This window comes from Neomonachus schauinslandi, chromosome 3 (genome assembly GCF_002201575.2).
Source record: "Neomonachus schauinslandi chromosome 3, ASM220157v2, whole genome shotgun sequence".
Taxonomy (NCBI): domain Eukaryota; kingdom Metazoa; phylum Chordata; class Mammalia; order Carnivora; family Phocidae; genus Neomonachus; species Neomonachus schauinslandi.
The window spans coordinates 55,126,651-55,151,734 of NC_058405.1; the positions used below are offsets into that span (position 1 = coordinate 55,126,651).

The 25,084-nt window shown below is 37.5% G+C and overlaps 1 protein-coding gene across 1 annotated transcript in view; it reads right to left on the reverse strand.

Annotated features, from left to right (window-relative positions):
- The window catches only part of NUFIP1 (nuclear FMR1 interacting protein 1), a 48,587-nt gene that overhangs the window by 10,139 nt on the left and 13,364 nt on the right, over positions 1-25,084 (reverse strand). Inside the window, exons 6-7 of the mRNA XM_021697911.1 lie at positions 17,962-18,054; positions 8,206-8,399 (exon numbers count right to left, since the gene is read on the reverse strand). Of these exons, the coding sequence (XP_021553586.1) occupies positions 8,206-8,399; positions 17,962-18,054 (287 nt within the window). The remainder of the gene's footprint in view (positions 1-8,205; positions 8,400-17,961; positions 18,055-25,084) is intronic.

A 25,084-nucleotide genomic window follows, 5' to 3' on the forward strand; every position in this document is an offset into this window, starting at 1 on the left:
AAACTGCTCCTTGTCTATTTTAAGCTAACTTACTATCTTTTCTCATGAACTGATAAGGGGAAAGAAAAAAAATGCAGTTCTACATACAAATTACTAGTGGACTAAACAGAAATCTACAACAGTATTAATACGGAGACTGTTCATCTCACTGAATGATGATAAGCCAAACTATTATTTCCTTCGAAGACCCAAAGAGAGATACCAAAAAGCATAATACAGTTGACTATAATGCTCTTTAAAAGTACGATCTTGGGGCACCTGGGTGGCTCAGTCGTTAAGCGTCTGCCTTCAGCTCAGGTCATGATCCCAGGATCCGGGGATCGAGCCCCACATCGGGTTCCCTGCTCAGCAGGAAGCCTGCTTCTCCCTCTCTCACTCCCCCTGCTTGTATTTCCTCTCTCACTATGTCTCTCTGTCAAATAAATAAATAAAATCTTTAAAAAAAAAAAAAAAGTACGATCTTATTTAATCCTTAGGAGGCATCATTTTCACTATTAATTACAGATAATGAAACCAAAATTCAGAGAATCTGAGTAACTTTTCCTTCAGGTAACAGAATTATACAACAGTTGGACAAAGTTAAATCTGGGCTATTTGACTCCAAATCCCAATTCTTAACTAATGGGCTAGAATCTCTCCTACAGATACATAAAGTCCTCATATTAAAATGAAGCCATCCTACCAAAATGTCTCTATGGTCAATAATAATGCTAATAAATGTCTTCTTCCATCTATAGTTCCGTTTCTCTGTTCCCTGTTACAGCAAAACTCTGAATCCAAATCCCAATTTCTTAACTAATGGGCTAGAATCTCTCCTACAGATACATAAAGTCCTTTTATTAAGATGAAGCCATCCTACCAAAATGTCTCTATGGTCAGTAATAATGCTAATAAATGTCTTCTTCCAGTTATGGTTCCATTTCTCTGTTCCCTGTTATAACAAAACTCTAAACAACTATCTGATGTACTCAAACGTAAACAAGTACAAGCTACAGGAGGGAAAGGGTTTGGCTTTGTTCAGTACTGTAACCTCCGAGCCTAGAACAGTACGTAAGTGCTGAACAAATATTTGAAGAACAAACTGCTGCATGAATGAGTAAAGACAAGTTCAAAAAGGCTAACTGGGGGCTCCTGGGTGGCTCAGTTGGTTAAGCAACTGCCTTCGGCTCAGGTCATGATCCTGGAGTCCCGGGATCGAGTCCCGCATCGGGCTCCCTGCTCGGCGGGGAGTCTGCTTCTCCCTCTGACCCTCCCCCCTCTCATGCTCTCTCTCCCTCAGTCTCTCTCTCAAATAAATAAATAAAAAAAATCTAAAAACAAACAAACAAACAAAAAGGCTAACTGGTACAGAACGACAGGGCTAGGAAAAGGTGAAGCCACAACACAAACCTACTTCTGTCTGGATTTAAAGCTCCTTTTTCTTTCTTTCTTTCTTTTCTTTAATAACATGATTCCATTTTATTTTTAAAAATCATATACATGTGATACGAAAAATATTAAAAGGATATACAACAAAATGTGAGCAGTGGCTGTCTCTGTAAGTTAAGTGGAGGTTTTTTAAATGATCTTCAGTTTTTTCTGTTTTTATAATCAGAATATAATAGAAAAACATAGGAAAATCACAAAAAAAAATTGTGAGGAAAGTTATTTCCTCACAATTCAATTCAAGAAGTGGAGGGCAAGGCTTTAATAGACCTACATATCGCCCCTTTTCCTGCCTTCCCTTTTTTAAAAACTTTATATTTGAAACAATTTTAGATTTATACAAATGTTGCAAAGATAGTACAGAGAACTTCCATATACCCTACCATCTAGCTTCCCCCTTACATAACCAGGGCACATTAACATAGCTACCAAATTAACACTGGTACAATACTACCGAAACTACAGACTCTATTGTGATTTCACTAGTTTTTCCACTAATAACCTTTTCTTGCTTCAGGATCCAATCCATCACATTACATTATACATTTACTCATCATGACGCCTTATCTGCATCTTCTCTAAATCTGTGACAATCTGTCAGTATTTCCTTGTCTTTAATGAACTTGACACTTTTGAAGACTACTGGTTCAGTTATTGTAGAATGGCTCTTAGGCTAGCGTCTCTCTGATATTTTTTGATGATTACACGGAGGCTATGGATTTTAGGTAGTGCCCTTCTCACGCATCATACCAGGAGTCCATGACATCAACATGACTTACTACTAGTGATGTTAACCTTGAGCTCTTGGTAGTCGGCCTGGTTTCTTTGCTATAAAGTTATGATTTTTCTCTTCCGTTGTTCTTTTTTTTTTTTTAAATGATTCATTAAGTCTAGCCCACATTCAAGGGGAAGGGAATTAAGCTCCTCCCTCTTAAGAGTAAGGAATATAAAAGAAATTTAGACATGTTAAAACTACCACAGTAACTAATATTTAGGGGGAGATATTTTGAAACTACGTAATATCCTGTTTTAAAGTTTTGTCACTAATTTTACCATGCATCAGTGGGTCTTGCCTGAAACAATTATTACTGTGGTATTTTAATGGTGACTTTTTATTTCCTTCATGTCTTCTACATTTATTAATTAGAGTTTTTCCGAAAGATCTGTCCCTCCTTCCCCATTTCCTATTTATATCAGTATGGACTTGTGAATATTTATTTTATTCTTTGGGTTATAATCTATTATTATTTATTTTGTGGCTCGAATTGTTCCAACTTTGGCTATTCGGGGCATTTTCCAGTTGGTCCCTATATCCTTCTGACATGCCCACAATCCTGATTGTTTTCTGAGCACTTTCTAACCTTCTGGCACTATTAAGATGCTCTAGGTTCACTTTGTATTTTCTCTGTCCCAGCTCTACAATCAATCATTTCTCCAAAAGGCCCTGGTCTCTTCAATTGGAGAATGGTAAAACCACAATCTGGATGCTTGGTGTACTCATTACCAGAAATGTCACAAAGTTCACTATACTTGAATGTCTCCCCATGGGTAAGAGTTAGGAGCTCACACAAATGAACAATTGCTCCCCTAGGTCGTTCTCCCTCAGTTATGTTTCAGGAATCTATTACATATAATAACACTTTGAAAAGAGGTATCATCCTTTTGGCCCTGTTAAAACACCCTCTGTAGTGACTTTTCATCTGAAAAACGGGTGGGGTGGGGGGAGCCTGTTCCCAAAGTCCCTTGGATCTACTAGCAGTTCGAATATAGGCATTTTCAGCAGTTGGAAAGATTATGTTGATGGCACTGTACTGGCTGACAAAATAATACTGAAGAAAATTCACTCACTTTTTAACAAAAACAGCCAAAACACCTCTCTCAACTAAAAATGCCAGTATAAAGATAGGAGCAATGAAGATGATAAAATCAAACTTTAAAATGATTATAAAATAACAGCTCAAATAATTTCTCTTACTGTTAAAACCCTAGCAATACTTCTCTTAGAGTAAATCTCACCTCTCTCTCTCATACATACACACTATGTGCCCTCTGAATATATATATATATATATATGTAAATATATATAAATCTAAAATTTATCATTGGACTATGAATTTCTTGAAGTCAGGGAGAAACTTCTCTGAATTACAATGATGGGCAAAGAGAATATAGGACCTTAAGTAAATCCCTACTGAAATGAAAAAAGAAAAATACCTGCCCTTTGTAAGTCTTGCATAAGTATAAACACTAGTTGTAAAAGCTTCCCATGTGGATTCTTTCTACAACTTATTTCTTTACTTGTCTCTCCCTCTTCATCCCCCTACTATTTCTTATTGCCTTTATGAAGCGAAACACAATTACATGCTCTAGCCCCAAAAAGATCTACAGATAGATTAAGTACCCTAAAGAAAATGCAGTATGTTGAAAAAGTCACTCTAAAAAATGGAAACCTTGCTTTATGGTATCCAACTCTCAAAAACAAACATTAACAACAAGCATTCATGACAGCTGATGTGCTAGTTTATATTCTTATTTTAACATCTACCTTTTAAACACCAGAAGCCCACCTAGCTCAATGTCAGTGCATACAGGATGTTCCCCCAGTGTTCTATGACAACAGCTGTATTTATACTATAACGAATGACTAACAAATTGGATCTTCTTCATTTTGTGGATGCTGAGGCACTTCAGTCAGTGATGCCTGATGCACATTGCTCAGACGACACTTATTAAAACCACAGGTCAGGAAAGTCATAAAACATGTTGTAGATACACTTAAACAACAGCCATGAAATAAATATGGTGCTAACTAATGAAATACCAAAAAAAGATTTAAAACAACAACAACATCTTTTTTCTTTTCTTTTTTTTTTAAGATTTTATCTATTTATTTGACAGAGAGAGACACAGTGGGAGAGGGAACACAAGCTGGGGGAGTGGGAGAGGGAGAAGCAGGCTTCCCGCAGAGCAGGGAACCCTATGCGGGGCTCGACCCCAGGACCCCGGGATCATGACCTGAGCCGAAGGCAGACGCCTAACGACTGAGCCACCCAGGTGCCCCAAACAACAACATCTTGAGGACACTAGGTAGCAGAACATACAAGGAACTAAAAAAAAACCATGGCGCCATTAAAGACATCTAGTGAAAACAGGCCATATTCAAAACTGATAAATTGGGAGACTCCAAATGACCGGCTTTCCCTTTGAAACAATACTAATCCCCAGTTTAAAGCACCTATACAATTACTGAGAGTTCACACAGTACCAACTATCACAAAAAATACTGATTTTCTAAGCATGATCTGAAGTCTGTAAAGATCCTCAAGAACTGCTGTCTTGTTTAAAATATGAATGCTGTTATCTAGATAAGGCTCCAAGCCAAAAAGAAAAAAAAAAAAAGGGAAGAAAATGTAAGGCATCGGGAGATCTTCATTTTAAAAGTGAAATTAGTGATGAAAAGTATTAACTGCCACCTGAGAGCATGAACAGGGCCACATCACTGCAGTGCTGCCCCACCAGTGACAAGTTGAATAATGAGCACAACAACTGATCTTAAGGTTGTCTCGCTCTGGCCCAGGGAGAAGGAAGCTGCCTCCAAACAAGTGTAAGATGGACAGATTAGAGAGTAGACATGCTGACAAATGTGAAATGAGCATGTGAAAAAATGGTCCACATAGTTTTTTGTAGCTATACCTGGAGTGAAAAGTTGAAGAACCAATGGTCTAAACATTGATTTGGAAAATGTAAACGTCCAGAAGAAATCCCAGGTAAAGGATAACATAAATTTAAATGAAATCCTTCCTACAAAATTTAGTTACCCTAACTTGATCACTGGTTGACTTCCTTAAGGAATGGTATTATAAATTTATAACTTACTTGTAAGATTTTTATATTCAAGACTTACATAATCATCTTTGACCCTCAATATAGGTACATTCCTATCTTTGACCCTCAGTATAGGTAAAGGTTTCCACATTTATACCAAAACAAAATTACTTGAGGTCTCTCATACAATTGCACCTAGGAATCTGACTAAACGCTTTCTACCATGAGGATGAAAGATACTACTGTTTCTCACATCTAAAGCATCTCCTGAAGAACTAGATACAGGCTTAAATAGAGCAAAATATATAATCATCTTTTTGTTGGTATTTCACCAGATTACCACATACTGAAATACTTCTTTAAAAATGAGAAAACAGGGGCGCCTGGGTGGCTCAGTCCTTAAGCGTCTGCCTTCAGCTCAGGTCATGATCTCAGGGTCCTGGGATCGAGTCCCGCATCGGGCTCCCCGCTCAGGGGAGAGCCTGCTTCTCCCTCTCCCGCTCCCCCTGCTTGTGTTCCCTCTCTCGTTGTGTCTCTGTCAAATAAATAAATAAAATCTTAAAAATAAATAAATAAATAAGTAAGTAAGTAAGTAAGTAAGAGAAAACAGCAGCGCCTGGGTGGTTCACTTAGTTAATCATCTGCCTTCAGCTCAGGGCATGATCTCAGGGTCCTGGGATTAAATCCCGCAACAGACTCCCTGCTCAGCAGGGAGCCTGCATCCCCCTCTCCCTCTGTGCTCTCCCTCTCTCCCCACCCCCTTCTCTCTCTAAATAAAATCTTAAAAAAATAAAAATAAAAATGAGAAAACAGAGGGGGGCCTGGCTGGCTCAGCCCATAGAGCATGCAACTCTCAATCTCAGGTTCATGAGTTCAAGCCCCATGTTGGGTGTAGAGATTACTTTAACAAAAAAAAAAAAAAGAGAGAGAGAGAAAGAGAACAGAATTACCCATCTACCAAAGGCACTGACCTCTCAAGCTAACAGAATGAAGACTATTCAACATTACAGAGTCCCTTGAATGCTCATTTAGAGAATGGCATGAAGTGAAGAATTACATAATTTTCAGATTAGTAACTTACTAATTATAACAGTAGTGTTTGTATTTGTGTTTCAAGTATTTTAATGACATGAAAGTTTATATTTGGATACAGACGGTTTTTATCAAGGTCACACATTTTAAATCTGAAGAAGTGTGTGGGCTCTAACATCTTTTGAAGGAAAAAAATCAGTGCCCAAGAGTAAACTCAGTGCTGTCCCCAAATGTCATCTGCCTTTTCCTTGCTATCAGCAAGGATAAAAAGATGCCTTTTCTAAACTCTCTTCCACATCTCAACTATCCTAGGCTCATACAATATTTTTTTTTTAGATAAATTCAGACTTCGCATTTAGAAGAAGCAGTTAATCTAGGGGCGCCTGGGTGACTCAGTCGTTAAGTGGCTGCCTTCGGCTCAGGTCATGATCCCAGGGTCCTGGGATCGAGCCCCACATTGGGATCCCTGCTCCACGGGAAGCCTGCTTCTCCGTCTCCCAGTCCCCCTGCTTGTGTTCCCTCTCTCGCTGGGTCTCTGTCAAATACATAAATAAAATCTTTAAAAAAAAAAAAAAAAAGAAGCAGTGTCTAGTGGAATTCGATTCTTAAATTCAAACTCTGGCACTGCTGCCAACTAACAGCTGGGCTAAGGTAAATTACTTACCCTGTGTTTCCCAGTTCTAAAATGCAAGTAGCAACAGTACATTTGCATTGTAGAAGGAAAAGAGTTAACACGTATAAAGCATGTAGAGCACCTTAAGAACCTTACTCAATTAAGTGTTAGCTGGTGTTAAAATAATTACTATTATTCTAACTAAATTATATCTTATTATTCTTAGCCCAACACTCCCTATGCCAAGATCCTTTCCCTCCTAATTCAGTCATTGAATTAGTTATCCCATTTCTTGCCACCCATAAGTTTAATTATTTGCCATGTGCTTATCATAGAAGTCATTGTCTTCCAAGCTAAACAGAGCCTACCAGCATCAGTTCACCACTAATACTACTCCTTTGCAGAAGAGAAAATACATACAGTAAGATAAAGCCTCATGATGTTATTTGAAGGAAAGATGGTAGAAATATTTACATCCACATTTTCATTTTTCAGAAGGGAAAATGGGAGTCTCAGAGGCTGGATAATATCTCTGTGTGGTTAGCAGCATTCTGGTCCTTTAATTTTTCAACTTATTAAGCAAGAGTCAGGGAATTCAAAGCTAATACAAATATATTCTATGTGCTAAAGAAGAATAGTATCAAATATAATGAAATATTATTATTTACCCAAAGAGATCATATTAATGCTCAGCAGCATAAATAATACTGGCTTTCACTGAAATTACCCACGTCATAGGTGGGGAAAAATTAACATAATTGAGCAAATTTGAATCTACAGCATCAATACATTCAAAACAACCTTTTTTTTTTTTTTAAGATTTATTTTAGAGAGAGAGTGAGAGCGTGGGGGGAGGGGGAGCAGCAGAGGGAGAGAGAGAGAGAATCCCAAGCAGACTCCCCTCTGAATGCAGAGCCCAACATGAGGCTCCATCTCATGATCCTGAGATCATGACCTGAGCCGAAAATCAAGAGTCAGAGGTTTAACCAACTGAGTCACCCAGGGGCCCCCGTACAGAACAATCTTAAGAACATTTCCAAGATTACACCATACTATGAAAAGTACCCAGTATCATCTTTCTTCCACATCCTGCCTGCCTCATGCACCCACTCCCCAAGATTCAGAAAAGATGTCCTGAAATGAGGGTTTTGACAAGACACTCCTCCTAGGAATAAAAACAAAAGCATTGTTCTTTTTTTTTTCTTTTTAACATATTTGCCATTAAATTCTCCACAAACAATGCTGTGAAGAATCAACTTCAGCATCACGATCTATACACTTATAAACAAGCTACTTTCCTTTTAACTTACCAGAATCAGTGTTTACCAAAACACCCAGAGGGTCTGCATTTGCCTCAGGTGGATCTTCAGGCTTCGAATCACGCAAGCAATTGCCAGATCCAATGGCTGCTTTCTGTCCAACACGGTCATTTTTCCACTTGTGATGCCTGCCAGGACTTCTGATCTTTGCCATCTGTGAATGTCTGGACATCCCCTTCATCTTGCTGGAGTGAGAAAAATGCAATTCTATATATAAAAGGCACTGACCTCTCAAGAAAAATCGAAAGGAGAGTACTGAATGCAAAAGAAACTTAGCTGCCGTATCAGTTATTTGTAGCCTAGTATATTAAAGAAATCAAAATAAATAAACTCAATGGCTTCCAAAGACAGAGAACTTTATGGTAGATCTTTAAAAGAATAATATATAACAAGGGGCGCCTGGGTGGCTCAGTCGTTAGGCTCTGCCTTCGGCTCAGGTCATGATCCCAGGGTCCTGGGATCAAGCCCCGCATCGGGCTCCCTGCTCCGCGGGAAGCCTGCTTCTCCCTCTCCCACTCCCCCTGCTTGTGTTCACTCTCTCGCTGTGTCTCTCTCTGTCAAAATAAATGAATAAAATCTTTAAAAAAAAAAAAAAAAAAGAATAATATACCACAATATACTATACTTTATCAATTCTGAGATGCATATTTCCTCCCATATTTTAACCCCTCTGAAAATGGTCTATGTTGTATGATCAACAGCAGGTCAATTTAACCAGAATTCTTTCATTCTGATTGTACATAAAATAAGTGTTTCTTAGATTTTAAAGTGTGTTAACTGTTGTCTCTTCATTCTCCAGGAGTCTTCAAGTTTCTGATGCATTTACAAATATACTGCCTTGTTTGATCTTCACGATAACTCTTTGAAAGTAGATTAGACAGGTACTATTCTCTTCACTTTACAGGATAAACTTAAAGATCATAAACTGAGCACAATTTCACAGCTACCTCAAATCAAGTGCCCTCTCAACAACTATAATTACTCCTCTTAGAAGGAAAACAAATGCTTGTATGAGCATATTCTAAGGTAAACTGTGTAGGAACAAATTTTCAAAAAAAGGTTCATTATACATTCTCAATAGACAACAATACAAGGCATCCTTTGGTAGGGCTGAGTTTTCACAAAAATACATGTTTTTCCTAACTTGTCATTTATTGGCAGAATTCTTTTTTTTTTTTTCATTAATAATGGAGGCTACAGTCAGGAATACAGAAATTAGGAATCTGGGTTCAAATCCCAATTTTGCACTTACTAGCTGTGCCTCTTGGACAATATTGATATCCCTGCGTCTGTTTACTCCCTCATTTGTAGAAAGGGAATCATAGAGACATAGGGTTAATATAAAGTGCCACATTGAGCCCTTAATAAATGGTAGTTATTATCATAACAATCTTTTTTTTTTTTTTAAAGATTTTATTTATTTATTTGACAGAGAGACAGACAGAAGAGCACAAGCAGAGGGAATGGCAGAGGGAGAGGGAGAAGCAGGCTCTGCACCGAGCAGGGAGCCCAATGCGGGACTCAATCCCAGGACCCTGGGATCATGACCTGAGCCGAAGGCAGACGCTCAACCATTTGAGCCACCCAGGCGCCCCATAACAATTTCTAAATAATTTTCTAAACCAACATATTCAGTTAATATTTCTGCAATCCAAAGGTTCTTAATCCTTTTAGGGTCGCCATGATCCTTACAGAGTCTCGTTCCAAAAAATCATATATATACTCCAAATTTTGCAGAAAACCATGGACCAATTTCCAATGTGCAACCACAGAAGTCAGGCCTCGACAGTGTCATCACAGGCAAAACAGGTAGTTTCTGCCTCTGGCCCACCGGCCCCATGAGGATAATGAAGAGATGCCACGTTCCTTAGGCTCCCATTCACAGATGCCTTCCCTATATCCTGCTCCTATAGCACCTGACCACAGATGGCTTTTAAATGATCATCTTAAGGTATTCACATTAGTGATGGGCCAGAATGACTTTTTTTTTTTTGAGATTTTATTTCTTTTAAAGATTTAATTTTTTTATTAGAGAGAGAGAGACGGAACAAATCAGGGAGAGGTGAAGAGGGAGAGGAAGAAGTAGACTCCCTGCTGAGCAGGGAGTCTGATGTGGGACTCAACCCCAGAACCCTGGGACCATGACCTGAGCCAAAGGCTGATGCTTAACCGACTGAGCCACCCAGGTACCCTAAGATTTTATTTTTTCTAGGTAATCTCTACACTCAACATGGGGCTAGATACTCACAAACCCAAGATCAAGTCTCATGCTCTACCAACTAAGCCAGCCAGATGCCCCTAGAATGACATTTACCTGATCAGATCAATAAGACTTCACTGAAAGTGGTATATCTGGTATTTATACTACCCCTACCTTTGAGGAAGTAGTTCCTTTACACTGTTGACAATCATTTAAAAGAAAAAGCTTATTTAATCAACATTGAAAAATACTTACACAAGGTATAATGTAAGTAAAGATGTAGCTACACATGGAGTAGAGAGATTAAGGAATAATTATAACTAAAAAGCTAACAGAGGAGAAGTAGAATATTAAAAAATTATTCAATTAATCCAAAAGAAGGAAGGGGGGGCGCCTGAGTGGCTCAGTCAGTTAAGTGTCCAACTCTTGATCTCCACTCAGGTCTTGATCTCAGGGTTGTGAGTTCAAGCCCCTTCTTGGGGCTGGGCATGGAGGCTACAACAACAACAACAAAAAACAAACAAACAAAAGGCAAGGAACAAACAACAAAATAACAAAAAGGACATATTAAAAAAAAGCAAATAGGACAATGGTAGACTGAAACCCAACTATATTAGTAATTACTTTAAATGTAATTAAAAGATAAAGATTGTTGGCCTAGATAATAAAAAATAAGACCAAATTATATATTCTTTAAGAAATACACTTTTAAGGGGCGCCTGGGTGGCTCAGTTAGTTAAGCAGCTGCTTTCGGCTCAGGTCATGATCCCAGGGTCCTGGGATCGAGCCCCATGTAGGGCTCCTTGCTCAGCAGAGAGCCTGCTTCTCCCCTGCCTGCCGTTCCCCCTCCTTGTGCTTGCTGCCTGTCTCTCTCTCTATCTCAGTCTGGTTCTCTCTGTGTCAAATAAATAAATAAAATCTTTAAAAAAAAAAAAAAAAAGAAATACACTTTTAAATACATGGATACGAAAATATAAAAGGAAAGGATTGAAAATGCTTTCGTTTCCCCACTGCACCATATTGCCACCAGCCATAAGTCAGGTGACTGTTTACCAGAGGATCTTTTGTGGACTGTATTCTGTTCTGTTTACCTATCCTTGGACAATGCTACACTACCTTCATCTCTTTCTTAGCTGTCTAGATCCTTTGGATTCTCATATAAATTTTAAAGCTTATCAATACTAACTGCTTCCACCACCCTACAAAACAAAACTTGCTGGCATTTTGATTGGGATAAATTTGGAGAGAAAATCATATAGTGTCTTCTAGTTCATGAACTATAAACTCCATTTATTTAGGCCTTTATTTTTGAGCAACATTTCACAATTTTTAGTATAGAGGTCTTACAAGTCTTTCATTAGATGTATTCCTAGGTATTTGATGTTTTGATGCTATCAAAAATAGTATCTCCTGAATTTTCATTTCCTAATTACTGTTAGCATGTAAAAATACAACTAATTTTTTAAAATATTGATTTTATATGTATTCAGCACCCTCACTAAGTTCACTTTATTAATGCTCATTATAGATTTGTTTGGATATGTTTTATACACACAATCATGTCAACTTTTAACAACTGACCGTTACTTCTTCCTTTTCAGATTTTATATGTCCTATTTTTTTTTTTTTTGGCTTTATTATACTGTCTAAGACCTCCATTATAATGTTGAATAAAAGTGGTAATAGTGGCCATCTCTGTCTTATTCTCAATCTCAGGGGGGAAAACAATCAGTATTTCACTACTAAGTATAATCTGGCTATAGGTTGTTTGTAGATATCTTTTATTAGATTAAGGGAATTATCTTTTATTCCTAGTTTGTCAAAAGTTTTTTTCATAACTGGATATTGAATTTCATCAAAAATTTTTTGTTATTTATTAAGATAACCATATCATTTTACTCTATTTTGTTCACATGATGAGTAACTTTGATTTTCAAATACCAAACTAACCTTGCTCCTGGAATAAATCCCACTTGGTAATGATGTATATATACTTTTTTCCTACTTCCAGACTGATTTGCTAACATTTTGTTTAGGACTTTTGTGTCTCTGCTCAACAGATATTTGCTTCTGATTTTCCTTTATTGTAATGTCAGGTTTTGTTATCTAGACTATACTGGACTCTTAAAATGAGTTGGAGGAGGGCCTGGGTGGCTCAGTTGGTTAAGCTTCCAAATCTTGATTTCAGCTCAGGTCATGATCTTGGGGTTGTGAGATCGAGCCCCAGGTCAGGCTCTGCATTGGGTGTGGAGCCTGCCTGAGATTCTCTCTCTCCCTCTGTCCCATCCCTCCCCCGCCCCCGCTCTTTCTCTTTCAAAAGAAAAAATTTTAAAAATTTAAAATGAGTTGGAAAGTGTTCCCTTATTTTCTACTTGCTGGAAAACTTTTTGTAAGACTGACATTTGTTCTTTATAAATGTACAGAATTTTTTGTAAAAAAGTTTTTAATTACGGATTTAGTTTTGCTAACAAATATAAAACTATTCTGATTTTTGGAGTCAGTTTTAATAAGTTACATTTTAAATGTACTGCTTAAAATAAAATAAGTAAATAAATGTCTAATTTCTAAGCATTGGAGTTTTTTTAGCTATCTTTTTGTTATTGATTTTTAGCTTATTTTTATGTTGGTCAAAATAAAATTGTTTTGTATTGTTTCAATCCTTTGGAATTTATTGATATTTGTTTTGTGATCTGCTTGATACAATGTATATTCTTTGTGTAAACAAAAAGTTGTTGGGAATATAAATATTCTAGATTAGACTGGTTGTATTCAAATCTTCCAAAATCCTATAGATCACTTTCTAATAAATACAGGGAAAGGTGTGTTAAAAATCTTCAACTCTGTGAATTTATCTAGTTCTCCTTTGAGGCAGTCAATAATTTTTGCTTTATGTATTTTAAAGTTATGTTATCAGCTGCATATAGATTTACAGCTTATTCTGTCTTCCTGTTGCTTCCTGTTCCTTTTAATATTATAAAATATCCATATGGGGGCACCTGAGTGGCTCAGTCATTAAGTGTCTGCCTTCAGCTCAAGTCATGATCCCAGGGTCCTGGAATAGAGCCCCGTGTCAGGCTTCCTGCTCAACGGGAAGCCTGCTTCTCCCTCTCCCACTCCCCCTGCTTGTGTTCCCTCTCTCGCTGCCCCTCTCTCTGTGAAATAAATAAATAAAACCTTAAATAAAATATTCATATGTATCTCCAGTAACACTTCTTTCTTTAATATCTACTTTGTCTGATATTAATACTATGTATCAGGTTACTTTTGTTTGCATGGTATAGCAAAATTGGTGCTGGATTAACCACAGTTCATATGGGGAGGGGAGAAGAACCTTAATCCCTATGCTGTATATAAAAATTAATTCAAGACACAAATGTGAATAGTAAAGAAATAAATCTAAAAGAAAACACAGAAAAATAGCTTCATGACCTTGCTGTAAGCAAAGATTTCTTAAGCAGAACATAAACAACACTGGTTATGAATTGGACTTCATGAAAATTAAGAACTTTTATTATCAAAAGACACCATTAGGGACCTCTGTTTAAGGCCAAAATAAAGTAACAGGGACTAGATTTATTCTCCCATCTCAAACAACCAAAAATCTAGGCAAAACACAGAAACAACAGTTTTTAAGACACTGGACATCAGGTAACAAGAGCAGTGAATGTGGGGAAAATAAGAAATAAATGAGCAGTGAGCCCTATGACTACCCTATCCTACTGCCTTAGAAGGTTTCAGATCGCAGTGCAGCAAGAGAACCTTGCATCTGGCAGACTCCCTGAATTGAGAAAACAGAGTTAAGATCCTAGAGAAACCAAGATACCACTGTTTTTAAGTAATTTAGCTGTGTTCCTAGGAAAAAGTTCAAGAATATTTATTGAAATATGAAAATACCCAACAAGATAAAGTTCCTAATGTCTACTACCCAATAAAAAATTACCAGGCATGCAAAAAAGGTAGGAAAATATGACCCATGGTGAAGAGAAAAATCAATCAAAATGAATCTAGAACTGACACAAGTATTAGAATTAGCAAAAAAAACCATTAAAAGCTATTATAACTATACTCCAAAATGTTCAAAAGATTTAAAATAGAGACATGGAAGATATTTTTAAAAGATCCAAGTCAAACTTAAGATGAAAACCACAATGTTTGTGGTAAAAGATGCAAAATATACACCAAGACATTAATGGAAGATTAGATACTGCCTAAGAAAAGATTAATGAACATAAAGGCATAGCAACAGAAACTATCCAAAATGAGACAAAGAGAAAAAAGAATTTTAAAAAGTGAAAAGAGCATCAGGAAGCTAAGGAACAACTTCAAGCAGCCTAATATGCATTTAAATGGAGTCTCTGAAGGACAGAGAAAGAAAAAAATATTTTAAGAAATAATGGTCAAAGTTTTTCCAAAATTGATAAAAACTATAAACCCGGGCGCCTGGGTGGCTCAGTTGGTTAAGCGACTGCCTTCGGCTCAGGTCATGATCCTGGAGTCCCTGGATCGAGTCCCGCATCGGGCTCCCTGCTCGGCAGGGAGTCTGCTTCTCCCTCTCCCACTCCCCCTGCTTATGTTCCCTCTCTCGCTGTGTCTTTCTCTGTCAAATAAATAAATAAAATCTTAAAAAAAAAAAAAACTATAAACCCATAAACCAAGAATTTCAACAAATCCCAAGCACAAGAAACATGAAGAAAATAATACAAAGGCACATTATCAAATTGTTTAAGCCAGCAATAAAGAAATATTAAAAGGAGCTAGTGAAAAAAAGCATTTTATATATAGGAACAAAATAATGATAACAGCAGATTTCTCCGGAAACAATGCAAGTGAAAACACAATGGAGCAAAATCCTTAAATTAAAAAAAAAAAAAAACTAAAACTAAACAAAACAACCTGTTAGTGTAGAATTGCATAACCAGCAAAAGTATCTTTCAAAAAGAAAAAAGACGGTCTTTTTAGACCTCCAGCAGATCCTCACTACAAGAAATGCCAAAGAAAAACTTTCCTTTTAGGCAAAAGGAAAATGCTATCAGATGGTGGATCAACACTAAAGAATGAAGTGTACCAGAAATGGTAACTGTAAGTATCTCAGCCTTCAGCCAGGCTAGATTAGCCATCAGCTAACCAACCCCCAGCTGTGACTGAGCCTTGTCAAGATCAGCAGATATGTCTAACTGAACCCCACATGACCCCAGATGTCGGAACAATTAATACTTACTACTATATGGGGGGGGAAAGGACACCCATTAAGAGTAAAAAGGCAAGTCACAAACTGTGAGGGTATATTTGCAATATATCTATCTACTCAAGAAAGGATTTGTGTCTAAGTAAATCACTCCTACAAATCAAGAAAAGCAACCCAATTAAAAACTGGTCAAAACTTGAACTGGCACTTCACAAGGAAATAGCAAAATGGCTGATAAGCATATAAAAAGGTGTCCAACTGGGCGCCTGGGTGGCTCAGTTGGTTGAGCGACTGCCTTCAGCTCAGGTCATGATCCTGGAGTCCGGGGATCGTCGGGCTCCCTGCTGGGTGGGGAGTCTGCTTCTCCCTCTGACCCTCCCCCCTCTCATGCTCTATCTCATTCTCTCTCTCAAATAAATAAATAAAATCTTTTTAAAAATTAAAAAATAAAAAATAAAAAGGTGTCCAACATCATTAGTCAAGAGGGAAATGGGAGGACATAAGCAAAAGGTGTAACCAAGCATGAACCAAAGACAGAGCAATTAGATGCACAATCAGTAGGAGCGTAAACTGGTACAACCTTTACGGAAAATCGTTTAGCTTTATCTATTAGAACTAAATATATAGATGCCCAATGATTCAGCATATATATATGACCAGTGAAAACGAGTACTTATGTCCCCAAAAGACATGTAAAAAATTGTCCATTGCAGCTTTATTCATAATAACCCAAACTGGAAACAACCCAAATGTCCAACAATAGAATGGATATCCTCACAAATGAGTTCTACACAACAATAAGAATGAACAGTTTAGAGCTACACACAATATGGGTGAATACCACAAAACAATTCCAAACCATAGAAATCACACACCAAAGAATACACATCATATGATTCTACTTATATATGGTTCCAAGAGCACGAAAGATAAATCTATGATTACAGAAATCAGAAAAGAGGTCATCTTTGTGGGGAGGCAATGAACTAGGGAGAGCTTAAGAAAAATTTATAAGGTGAAGATGTTTTGAATATTATTAATCTGTGTGGAGGTTACATGGGTGTGTAGGTGTGTGTATGTGTATAAATCTGAATTGTACATTTGAGATTTGTATCTTTCATTTATATTAAAAATAAACTTCAGTAAAAAAAATGGGAAAAATTCTGAAAAAAATTCTATGAAGGTGAGGGATTGGGGAAAATAGGGTGTCTCACACACTGCTGGTGGGAGAGTTAACTATGATAGATATTTGGCAATTAGCCATTAATCTTACAAATACAAATATATATGGGGTGCCCAGATGGCTCAGTCAGTTAAGCTTCCAACTCTTGACTGCAGCTCAGGTCATGGTCTCAGGGTCGTGGGACCGAGCCTCAAGTCAGACTCCACGCTCAGTGGGGAGTCTGCTTGGGATTCTCTTCCTCTCCCCCTCCCTTTGCCCCTCCCTGCCATGCTCTCTCTCCCTCTCTAATAAATAAATAAATATTAAAAAAAAAACAAAAAAACAGGGGCCCCTGGGTGGCTCAGTCGTTAAGCATCTGCCTTCGGCTCAGTGTCGAGCCCCACATCGGGCTCCCTGCTCTGCGGGAAGCCTGCTTCTCCCTCTCCCACTCCCCCTGCTTGTGTTCCCTCTCTCGCTGTGTCTCTCTCTGTCAAATAAATAAATTTAAAAAATAAAATAAATTAAAAAATCAAAAAATAAATTAAAAATTATTTTTAAAAAAACAAAACAAATATACATATTATCTTTTGACTCAGCAAATCCACTTCTCGGAATCCAACCTCAGGAATACTTGCATATGTGAAAATGTATGTACAGGGCAGTAATGGCAAATTTTTATTAGTAAAAGACTGGTAAGAACTTAAGTATCTGTCAATAGGAAATTGGTTAAAAAAAAAAAAAAAAAACCAACCCTGTGGGACACCCTTAGGGTTCTACACATCCTTGAAGAATGAGAAGGCTAGTTATGCATTACTAAGTATATCATTTGGCTAAAAAGAGCAAAGTATAGAATAGTGTCAAAAAGGAAAAAAATAGACTATTATCTTATGTGCTATATACAAATGAAGTATCTCTGGAAGGATAAAATGGGTTGTCTCTGGGGAGGAGAACTATTTAGTTAGGAGACAAAGACAAAAGATTTATTGTATCCTTTTGAAAACCACATGAATATAGGGTACTACTTATTTAAAAATATAATTTAAAGAAATTTTGAAGTAAAAAACGTTATACAAGCAAAGATTTCAGAATTAGGAGTGCAGAAATTTTAAGATTTTGTTTGGTACATGTTTTTGTTTATTATCTGTAAGAATACTCGTTTGAAATAAGCATGGAGAAAGCAAGCAATTTTAAGGAACTTACCCATACTGTGTTGTTGTCAAAACTGCTCCTCTCTTTTCCTTTTCAAGTTTTAACTTTTTCTTTCTTTCGATATTGGCCAGAGTTGGGTAGTTTCTAGGAAACAATAAAAGTCAATTATAAAAGGGCTTTTAGAATACAAATTTAATTATGCGATCAAGCAATTACTGCATTTAGCAACTTTTGTTTAATTAATGACTAATACAATAAATCATTTTAAAACTTTAATACTTTCTAGAATTTTTTTAAGGGAAAAAAAGTTGACTGTGCCAATACTACTCAAAATGTAGACCAGCTGTCAGTCCGCAAATTTTGCTACCAGTCTATGAGTAGGTAAGGAGCTTACACTAGAATTTGAATCAAATATCATAAAATGTGCTCAAACTGATATAGTTCATTTATTTGCCATATACCCATAAATACTATTTAAAAAAAGTAAGTCTATGCAAATACTTATGCAAATACAGACTAGGTACACCCAAAGTTACCAAAATGAGGAAGAAAAAGTTCTCAAAAAAGGTAGTCTGGTAGAAGAATGAGAAAAGCACACAAATAACTATAAAGATGAGGTGGGAAGAAAAGATCATATCTAGCTGGCGAAGTCCAGAAATCCAAAAAGAAAGATGAAAGAAGTTGATCTTACATGGTGTTAATAAACAGAAATTAGATGTTAAAGCTTCAGGGTTCTAAGTAGAGCAAACAACGCAAACAAACCAAGGCCTCAGAAGGTGTGCAAGATATCCAGGGAATGGCAAGTGGTTCGTTTTGTATAGTTACAAGCAATCAGACAGAAAGGGAGGCTAAGGCCATTAAATAATGTGCTTTGAATACCAGATTAGAAATTTTATATTTAATTCAGTGACAACTGGGAGTCACTGAAAGTTATGAACAGGGAGAGATACGTACAAGGCAGTGATTAAGATTAAATCTGACAACAGTGTGCAAGGTGAACTGCTCTGATAAAGCTTTCTTTGTTCCTTGGCACAGATGTATGGAGATGTGAGCACCAAACTGGCGGTAAGGGGAAGAGATCCTAGGAGTATGAAAGTACAAACGGAGGGGAAACATAGGCAGCCCTCTACCACTAAGCTTGGCTAGTCATCAGAGTAAATTTTAAGAAACACCAACAAATTGTGTTCTGCCATTGTTTCTAGGACATTGTTCCCCCCCCTTCTTTTTTTTTTCTTTTTTTAACATCTGCATCAATGACTTGAATAGCACAGACAATATGAAGCCTTTGGGTTGGCCACACTGGAAGATAAGCATGGAAATGACAGAGTAAGAGTGAAGTAATTAGAAAAAGAGGCAATGAATTTCAATGAGGACAGTGCAAAGCAATCTAGCCAAGATCTATCCAGCCAAGAAAAGTAAACCCCATAAATAAAAGATGATGAATGTACAAGCTATAAATAAACATAAGAGGGAAAGATCAAGGTCATAAGAGATAAAAATCTGACAGCCAGTCAGCACCATATGACTGGACTTTTGGAAAGCAAACATCATCTAAGGTTATGTGAAATGGAGTCTGGCCCATGTACAAGTGTGAAATCTTCCTCTGGTAGTACTCGAAAGGGGTCAGAAACTCTCAGGGCACTGTGTTCAGTTTTGTGCCTCTAAACCTAAAAGGAATGTTAAGGAAAAATAAAACTTGGATGGGATTCAGAAGAGACTCAAAGATGATTAACAGGCTGAAAACTAAAACCTCTGAGGAAAGATGAAAGGAACTGGAACTATTTGCAGCCTCTAAAAGAGGAAGAGAAGTGACAGTAAATGCTCTTACAGAAAGGATGGTAGCCAGCTGGTCTCAATCTGAAGACAGAAATATGCAGAAGCAGAAATGGTGAGAAAATCAGTGATGACTTTCACAGGCCCCGCGCTGTCTAGGCATATAACTCACAGCTACTCAAATACCGTTCACATCTCTGAAATGCACATATTCTTACTACTGGGGTCTCTTCAACATTTTTCTTCTGAGTATTGCAGACCCTTAACATGTTGAGCCATATGCTGAACAATAAAGATGTGGTACTAGAGTGTACCACGTACAAGTGAGCAGATGCTACCTAAGTGTGTCCTAAAGGTAAAAAATGTCAATGTTTGTTATAGCAAGTAGATTTTACATGAGATCTGAGAAAGAATTCCTTAAATAAGATATCAAAGATGTTGTGCAATCTCCTTTGGTGGAAGTTTTTTCAAACAGCTCACTTTCTCTTTCTGGCAGATCAAAGTAACACTTCCTGAAAGGTAAGGGATCTTTCAATATCCCTTGTAAAGCTAGAAGATGCCATTTTTCAGTGCTTAAAATAAAACCCTCTTCCAAAATGTATACCATTCTTATTTACACAGAACCTAGAGACTAAAAACTAGGAAAAACAAAGGTATTAGAAAGCAAATGATCCAAAAAAAAAAGGAAACCAGAAACACAAAACCTTGTTACACATAAAAAAAAAAAAAAAAAAAATCAGAAAGCCCCCTCCAGCAACATGATACTGAAATACAAGAATAAGGGAAAGTCTGGAGCTTTGATAAACAAAAAAATGAAATGCAGTTAAAGTTCCTAAAGTACACGTGAAATAAATACAAAGACTGCTGAGAAAAAAATCACAAACTGTCTTACGTTACACAATTACATACAGATGAAACTTAGTCCAGTGTCTCCTGTTAGAGAATGGGTATTATGAACTTATAAAGCCTGTGACAAGTGCTATTTTCACAGTTGGTTTCTCTGCTTTTACCTGCTAAAATCACTTTTTCCCTATACTTCCATCTTTCCCCAATACTCCACGAGGAACTGGCCCTGAAACTGTATGTCTCTTCTCCTTCTCCTCCTTTCACGTCTTCCCTACTCTTTGCCCTCCCCTTGCCTAAGCCTTAAGTCTGCAGTGACAATCTTAAGCACTACCATCAATAAATGGGCAAAACTGTGCCAACTCTGACCCTTGCACATATCATTTTGGTTACATTATCGACTCTCCCTCTCAAATCACCACCCACTTATTGACTTTTCCCCTAAGCCTATTCGCTATAAAAACACAATTCCTCTTTACTGGCACTGACCCACAACTGCTTCAACACAAGCCATACCACTGTATTTTTATTTCAAAGTCTTTCTGAACTTCAAAAAGACATAGCATTTTTTAGAAGCCAACCCCCTCTGTCGGAATTCTGAAAGAAATGGAGATACAGTTTAGAAGGATTTCCTCAGCACCACAGTAACCACTGAAATATAGATCACAAAACTACTCCACCTAGTGGACTCACAATCTATGTAAAATATGTTTCAATGTTTCTAGCAAACTTCTACCAGTATTTTCTATAATGCCCAATCATACAGCATTTGTACCTCACAGATCTGGAATTAAGAAAGAATCACTTCTCAGGTGCCTGGGTGGCTCAGTTGGTTAAGCGACTGCCTTCGGCTCAGGTCATGATCCTGGAGTCCCGGGATCGAGTCCCGCATCGGGCTCCCTGCTCAGCAGGGAGTCTGCTTCTCCCTCTGACCTTCCTCCTTCTCATGTTCTCTGTCTCTCATTCTCTCTCTCTCAAATAAATAAATAAAATCTTTAAAAAAAAAAAAAAAAGAAAGAATCACTTCTGGCAGGGTGAGGTGGAGTGAGGGGTGAGGGGTGAGGGGTGGGTTGAAAGTTCTTATTAGAGGGCGCCTGGGTGGCTCAGTTGTTAAGCGACTGCCTTCGGCTCAGGTCATGATCCTGGAGTCCCGGGATCGAGTCCCGCATCGGGCTCCCTGCTCGGCGGGGAGCCTGCTTCTCCCTCTGACCCTTCCCCCTCTCATGTGCTCTCTGTCTCTCTCATTCTCTCTGTCTCAAATAAATAAATAAAATCTTTAAAAAAAAAAAAAAAAAGAAAGAAAGTTCTTATTAGAAAGCCTTAAAGTTTTTAATTAAACACAGTGGGCATCTCTGGGTTTGGCTAGATAAAGGAATAAGAGCAAAGATGTGCCTTCCTTAAAGGACAATATACCAAGTAAATCTTTAGCATTTTCTTCCAACTCTAAAATTCTTGCTATATTAAAGTCTTTTACAAGGTTTTCTAACATAACAATTACATAAAGATCTTATCTTTCCTGCATATTAAAAAATACAGTGCCTTCCTCAGAAAGAATGTGGCCCTCAAAAGAAAATTCAAGACATAGGACTATTCTGCCACATCAACATTAAATTTATTCTTTTCAGGCCTTCAAAGAACTTTTTTTTTTTAATTCAGAACGATAGAAATTTATAAAGTAAATATATTTTTATAATAGGTTTTTTAGAAACTGCTAGTGGAGAGAATGTTAATGTATTCTTGAGAAATGTATCAAATGTGCCAAGAGAAACGTTTCCCATACTTTTATTAACAAAGTACATTTATAGAAATAATATATGAGCATGTTACAGCAAAAGAACTTCAGAAACAAGATATGGAATAACCTCAGATGAATCAGCAAGCGCCAAGCGATAATTTCAGAACACTGTATTAACAAGGCCATATCACAGGGACCAATAAACTTCATCCCAAATAGTCATCCTCACCCAATTTCCTCATTCTCTCTAACCATCTCTAAATTTCACAAAACTGTAATTTCATTTATTCACTTCAAAGGTTTTTCCCATTCCTCTTCCGAGACATTTCTGTCCACTATCACAGTATACCTTCAGTCTACATTCTAGAAACTTGAACTACACTCTATCCTATCCCCTGTGTCCTCACCTATCTTACATAAAAATCATCACCAATAAGCATATTAAACACTTGCTCAAGTTTATTCCTTTTTCAAGACAGACCTGCTTCCAAATACCACTTAAAGAGTTTTGAAATACAGGGGCGCCTGGGTGGCTCAGTCATTGAGCGTCTGCCTTTGGCTCAGGTCATGATCCCAGGGTCCTGGGACCGAGCCCCGCATAGGGCTCCCTGCTCCTTGGGAAGCCTGCTTCTCCTCTCCCTCTGCCATTCTCTCCACTTGTGCTCTCTGGCTCTATCTCTCTGTCAAATAAATAAATAAAATCTTTAAAAAAAAAATCTTTTTAAAAGAGTTTTGAAATACAATGAGCTTTAAACTCTGCCACCAAGCACTGAGGCAAACTACTAACTGCCTGTTATCCCCCCTTTCCTTAACAATTTTGTTTGCGGGGCACCTGGGTGACTCAGTCGGTTGGGCGACTGCCTTCGGCTCAGGTCATGATCCTGGAATCCCTGGATCGAGTCCTGCGTCGGGCTCCCTGCTCAGCAGGGAGTCTGCTTCTCCCTCTGACCTCCCCCCTCTCATGTGCTCTCTCTCTCTCATTCTCTCTCTCTCAAATATATAAATAAAATCTTAAAAAAAAACAAAACAATTTTGTTTGCGGATATTCCATCAATTCTGTTGTCACTAAAGGTGGTCAAGCAACCCACTTGTAGCCAATGAGAGCTACGTGGAAGTCTCCCAATTGGATATAAAAAATAAAGCTATTGTTGTCCCAATGAAAAGAGGCGAATTCAGCTTTGTGTGCCTTTTGCCTTTTTCTCATCGTCCTGTCTAGAATGAGGGCTTAATATTTGGATATGCAGGAACCTCCTGGTGGACATGAAGATGAAAGCCACCTACTAACAAGCAACAAGCAAGAAAATGTGCCTGATGCAGTAGCCCAGGACTTTTTTCTACCTGGGAAAAATAGCTCTCTTTGTGCTAAGCTAAGGTAGTAAGGTCGCTGTTCCATTTACTGAAACAGGATCCTAACTGATGCAAGCACCACTGCATCCTAGCCATCCTCTTTAATCAGAATGCTGTCCAAGCCCTACTAGGCATATCTTGATTTAAAAACTTGCCTCCTAAAAGCAGTTTCTTATAAAGTTAACCATATGCTTCTTATAAAGTTATACTTATTATATGACAAAACAATCCCACTCCCAGCTATTTACCCAAGTCAAAAAAAAAAAGTATAAACAAAACAAAAACCTGTATATAATGTTTACAAAGGCTTCACTCATATTCGCCAAATACAGGTAACATCCCAAATGTCCCTCAACTGGGAAATAAATGAACAAACTGTGGTACATCCATATAATGGAACAGAATAGGAACAGACTACTGCTCCATGCAACAACATAAATGAATCTCGAATGCACTATAGCTAAGTCAGAGTCAGACTCAAAAAGCCACACACTGTATGATTCCATTTACATCATGTTCTGCAAAGATATGAATATAGGAGCAGGAAAAAGATCAGTGGTTATCAGGGGCTAGAGCTGGGGGTAGAAGCTGACCACAAAGGGCATGAGGGAATTTTGGGGGGTTAATAGAATAGTCCTATGCCTTGATTGTGGCCGTGATTACATGATGATACACATCTGTCAGAACTACGTATTAAAAAAGATGAATTTCACTGTATGTGTAACATACCTTAAAATAAATGGGGAGGATGGGTGGGCAGGCACTATACCTCCTACAAGAAGTCTTGCAAAACAAATTAGTAGCCCTGCCTTCCAAAGATTCCAAGTACCCCTTGACCAGACATTATTATCCCTACATGGTTAAAATTATTGCTTCAGTTGCCTGTGGTCTCATGGCCATCTCACAAATATTTATCTTATATCTCATATTAGGGTAAGAATCTTAAAGGCAAGGCAGTATCTACTCCTATATGTTTTTGGTGACCTCAGCCATATATAATAAAATCCTTGCCTTTTCAAATACTGAATGTTTACCTCTAATTTTTAAGTTAAGCTTAAACTAACTGTCAAGAAGCTTAAACTAACTGTCAAGAAGTTTTAAGCTAAGCTTAAACTAACTGTCAAGAAGTTAGCCAAAGCTATCCTAACATACATTAACATAAAGTATCCTAACATATCATAATTTACATTAACATAATATAAATTCAAAGGTTACTAAGATTTCTCGCTAACATTAGAAAATCAAACTAGCCTTCTACCAGAGCCTTTACACTTGCTACCTAAGCTGGTCTTTGTCTTCAAATATTAATAGACCTTAAGTTTCTTTAGCCTGTGTAATTTTTTTCCTTTAAAGCACTTTTTACACAAAACCACAAGGGGGCATAGTTCATATTCACACAGGGAAAGCTACTCTAGAAAGTAATGCATTCAAACACAGATTAATTTGGTTTTTCTAGTGATGCTCTGTCCTATGTGG